At 45.2% G+C, this 4,240-nt stretch overlaps 1 protein-coding gene across 1 annotated transcript; it reads right to left on the minus strand.

The window, feature by feature from the left end:
* Positions 1 to 239: 239 nt before the first annotated feature.
* On the minus strand, positions 240 to 1,128 carry Teddm1 (transmembrane epididymal protein 1). Its single transcript, XM_090331587.1, has one exon. The coding sequence runs from the start codon at positions 1,125 to 1,127 to the stop codon at positions 240 to 242; it is 888 nt and encodes a 295-aa protein (XP_090187713.1). The 5' UTR covers position 1,128.
* Between the last annotated feature and the right edge of the window lie 3,112 nt (positions 1,129 to 4,240).

The following is a 4,240-nucleotide window of genomic DNA, read 5'->3' on the forward strand; positions in this document are numbered from 1 at the left end:
TCTTGGATCCCAAAGACTGTTGGAAAAAAGCACTAGCCTTTGTTTGACCTCAGCCACATGAGTAAGACACTAATTTGCTGAAAACAGATAAGATGCTATCTTCAGAGTTGGCATGTGGCAACAAGTACCAGAATTTCTGGGATAGAAAGCTGCATTGTGGATTCCAGAACACCTCTGTGCTATGCCTGTGGTGTACACAATCTCCTTCCGAGAAGCCTCGCACAGGGCAGTCTCTGTCTCTAGACACTTTCATCCTGCAGTGTGGTCTCTGGCTGGAGCCTCTCCAGCTCTTCACTACTGGAATCTGTAAGGCACAGATGGTATCTGGCATCAGACACCTCTTTTCCAGAGGAGCAGTGATGGCACCAGAGATTGCAAAGGCCATAGATAGCAGCCAGTATGATGGCTCCTAAGGCCAGGTGCCAGCAAAAGAAGGTGGTGAGGAAGGCCAGTTCCACAGGGTTGTCTCCTTGCCAGTGCTGTCCCGAAGGGGGCACATAGAGAACCAAGCACAGCTGGAACAGCCAGGTGCTGAGTACCAGTCCCATCCATACCTTGAGCACCCAGAGGCTGGGATTGTCAGGGACCCACACTTCAATGCTGGATACCACGGCTACCAGGAAGGTGGGGACCAAGAAGAGCAGGTGCACTCGGGTCTCCAGCATGCCCTTGTTCTCCAGGTGAGCAGACATCAGCAGCACCACAACATAGAAAGCCAGGGCCTCGGCTGCTCGCTCCAGCTTCAAATTCTGCTGGGCCAGACACACCTGGCTCACAATATTTACCACACTGCTCAGCAGAAACAACCCATACATAGTGACATGTTGCCAGTTGTCCTTGAATAGAAATGGCCGCTGAGGGTTTTCCCAGTCTATCATCTGCAGCCGGTTTACCCCTGGGGGATAATAAAGCTCACCTAAGATGCCAGTGACACAGCCAATCACCTTTAGTGCTTCTTCCAGTGGTACCTGCTGCCACAGCTTGTGTCTTCGCTTCTCCCTAGGGAGGAGAGGTGGCTTGAGGAACTTCTGTCCCCGTAGCAGAGCCAGAGACACCAGCACCGAATAGTAGATTCCCACGAGGATGAGGATTACGTCTGCTAGAAGGTGACCCTCCAGAGTTCCCATGTTCTCCTCCGTGTGTGTCTCCAAGAACAAGGTGAGAGCCAGTAAGAAGTGCCTTCACTGCCTTGTTTCTGCAAACCTCTCTGAACCTCTGGAGCCCCAGGAGTCTGATTTTGCTTTCCTGGCATTGACAACACCCATGCCACTCCCAGGGTGGAACCTGTGGAAGAAATGTTATGGTTTACTCATCTCATTGGGTTCCCAACTGAAATCTCATTATCTGGAATCAGCCTTCCTCCTTAGCAGGCATCGGGCCTACACTGCGGACCCTGCATGGAAGGAGAAAGGGAGAGAAGGCTGACTCTGGCACTGGAGGTTGGAGACAGGCATTTTCTGTTTTTCTCACAACAACTCTATGAACGAGGTTTGTTGAAACCGATTTGACAAGTGGCCTGAAGCTCAGAAGAGCAATAGGATCTTCATAAGATAACCCATTTCTAGCAGCAGATAGAGCAGAGCTGGCGTGAACCCAGGTCTACTGATCTTACTACATAGTTCAGTGTTCACAGCATAAGGCTTGAAATTCAGCTCCAACACTTGCACTTTCCATTCCTTTCCCTTTCCTTTATTTCCCTTTCCTTTCCTTCTCTCTCTCTTTCTTTATTCTCTCCTCTCCCTCCCTTCTTTCTGTCTTCACTCCTTCCTTCTTTCTTTCTTCTTTTATTCTCTCTCTCTCTCTCTTTCTCTCTCTCTCTCTCTCTCTCTCTCTCTCTCTCTCTCTCTCTCACACACACACACACACACACACACACACACACACACACACACACACTGGCACTAGGCATAAAATCAGAGTCTTAAGCTCTTACTGCTCAAGGCTCTACCACTTGAGCCACTGCTCTACTTTTAGCTTTTTTGCTGATTAACTGGGGTGACTGAATCATATATCCTCAGATCTCAGTCTTCTGAGTAGCTAGAACTGCAGATATGAGCCACCAACACCCAACTAGAATGATTTTACTTTAGTTATTACTGTCATTCCTTGCTGAATTACTGTGGTCCTGAATTGTTTACTTCTTTTTATGAATAATGCTAAAGTACATTTTATATTTTTGAAAGCTTTGGTCCAGGAAAATGAAATATTACCATTTTAAAAATTATAGTTTAAAATAAAAATTTTTAAAAAGAAAATACACTGTAAAAATTTCCCCTTGTATATAACAAATTATTAGACTCCTGACCATGTAAAGATCTCTTAAAAAACAAAACAAAACAAAACAACAACAAAAAAAAACAAGAAAAAAATGCCAAGTACTGGTGGCTCATAACTCTAATCCTAGCTATTGAGGAGGCTTAGATCTTAGAATTATGGCTTGAACCCAGTCCATTCAGGAAAGTCCATGAGATTCTTAATTTTCAGTTATCCACCAAAAAGCCAGGCATGGATCTGTGGCTCAAGTGGTAGAGCGCTAGACTTGAGAGAAAAAGTTAAGGGACAGCACCCAAGCCCTGAGTTCAAGCCCCAGTACCAATACTAAAAATGAAACAAAACAAAAAAGGGGGGGCTGGGATGTAGCTCAGTGGCAAAGCACTTGCCTAGCAAGTGTAACCTCCTGGGTTTGAGCCCCATTACCAAAAAAGAAAACACACACAAAAAAAACACAGTTAAAAAACAAACAACAACAAAAAAGACATTTCAGTAGAAAACTACCAAGAAAAACCTACAGGTGCTTCACACCACATGAAATTCAAGATATTAAGATATCCAGTTAACAAGTTTCCCATGATACTCCTTGTGGACTTATTGTTTGTGACTCTTCAAACTTCATGTGTTGAAACTTTGATGTCTCGTGTGATGATATAGGTGGTGGGGGGGTCTAGTTATTAGAGGTAAGCAGTTACATGAAGATGGGGTCATAAGGGTGAGGCAATGAAGATACAGCCACTGCAAGAAGAGGAGGGGAGAGACTGTCTATGAACTAGCACTGGAAAAACACTGAGAACACACAGCAAGGGGGCCACCTACAACTTGCAAGACCCCTTGACCAGACCTTATCCAGACTGGGTTCAGACTGGTCTTAGACTTACAGCCTCCAGAACTAGGAGAACAAGACTTCCAGTTCATAATATTCTTTTTGTTGTTGTTGGTGGTGGTGGTGGTTGGGGGACTTGAACTCTGGGCCTGGGCGTTGTCCCTGAGCTCTTCAGCTCAAGGCTACTGCCCTACCCCTTGAGTAACAGCACCACTTTCTGGTTTTCTAGTGGTTAATTGGAGATAAGAACCTCACAGACTTTAGTGCCCAGGCTGGCTTTGAACCGCAATCCTCAGATCTCAGCCTCCCGAGTAGCTAGGATTATAGGAGTGAGCCACCGCATCTGGCTCAGTTCATAATATTCTATCCCTGGCACCTCATAGTTTTGTTTTGTTTTTATGCCCACTGTTTTGTCTTTCTCAAATGAGAAATATGTTCACTCCATCCCAACAGCTGTGCAAGTCTTAAGTCATGACAGCATTGATGCATCTAAATACTATCTAAATCAGAATATGAAGGAAACCTGGAATAGGACTGATTCATTCTGAGGCAAAATTCTTCAACAGCTATAGCCTATGTGTACCTCCAAAATACAGTGGTGAGACATAAGATAGACATTCCCATTCTAAAATGGAGAACTCAGTCAGGAAAGAAAGAAACAGGTTCCAAGCCAGTCCAAAAACCTGGTAAGGCAAATCTACTACACATTAAGGCTAATGACTCTTTCTCACTGGTTACATGCTCTGTCCTCTGGACCACAGACGGAGGGAAGACCACTCCCAAGGTTTTTCAAGGCTGGAATAGTGTCATACTTTCTGACTCTGAACAACTGTAATCTGACCTGTTAATATCGATAGGCCAGCCAGGAAAGCTGAGAGGAGGACTGGGGGGATTGTGACTCAAAGCCAACCTAGACAAAAAAGTTAGTGAAGCACCACTGCAATAAATATGCCTCGTGTGCAGGCTACTGCCTCTCATCCCAGTTCTGAGGAGGCACAACTAGGAAGGTTGATGTCTGGTCTGGCCCAGGCAATGAGACTCTTATTTGAAAAATAACAAAAGTAAAAGCAAACAAGGAAGCCAGGCATGGTGGCTCACACCTGTAATCCTTGCTACTCAGGAGGCTGAGATCTGGTTCAAAGC

The sequence above is a fragment of the Megascapheus bottae genome, chromosome 1, assembly GCF_031878675.1.
Source record: "Megascapheus bottae isolate mThoBot1 chromosome 1, mThoBot2.hap1, whole genome shotgun sequence".
Lineage (NCBI taxonomy): Eukaryota > Metazoa > Chordata > Mammalia > Rodentia > Geomyidae > Megascapheus > Megascapheus bottae.

Excerpts from the sequence above, each read along its gene's own strand:
- Teddm1 (XM_090331587.1), bottom strand. The coding sequence starts at position 1,127 with ATGGGAACTCTGGAGGGTCACCTTCTAGCAGACGTAATCCTCATCCTC.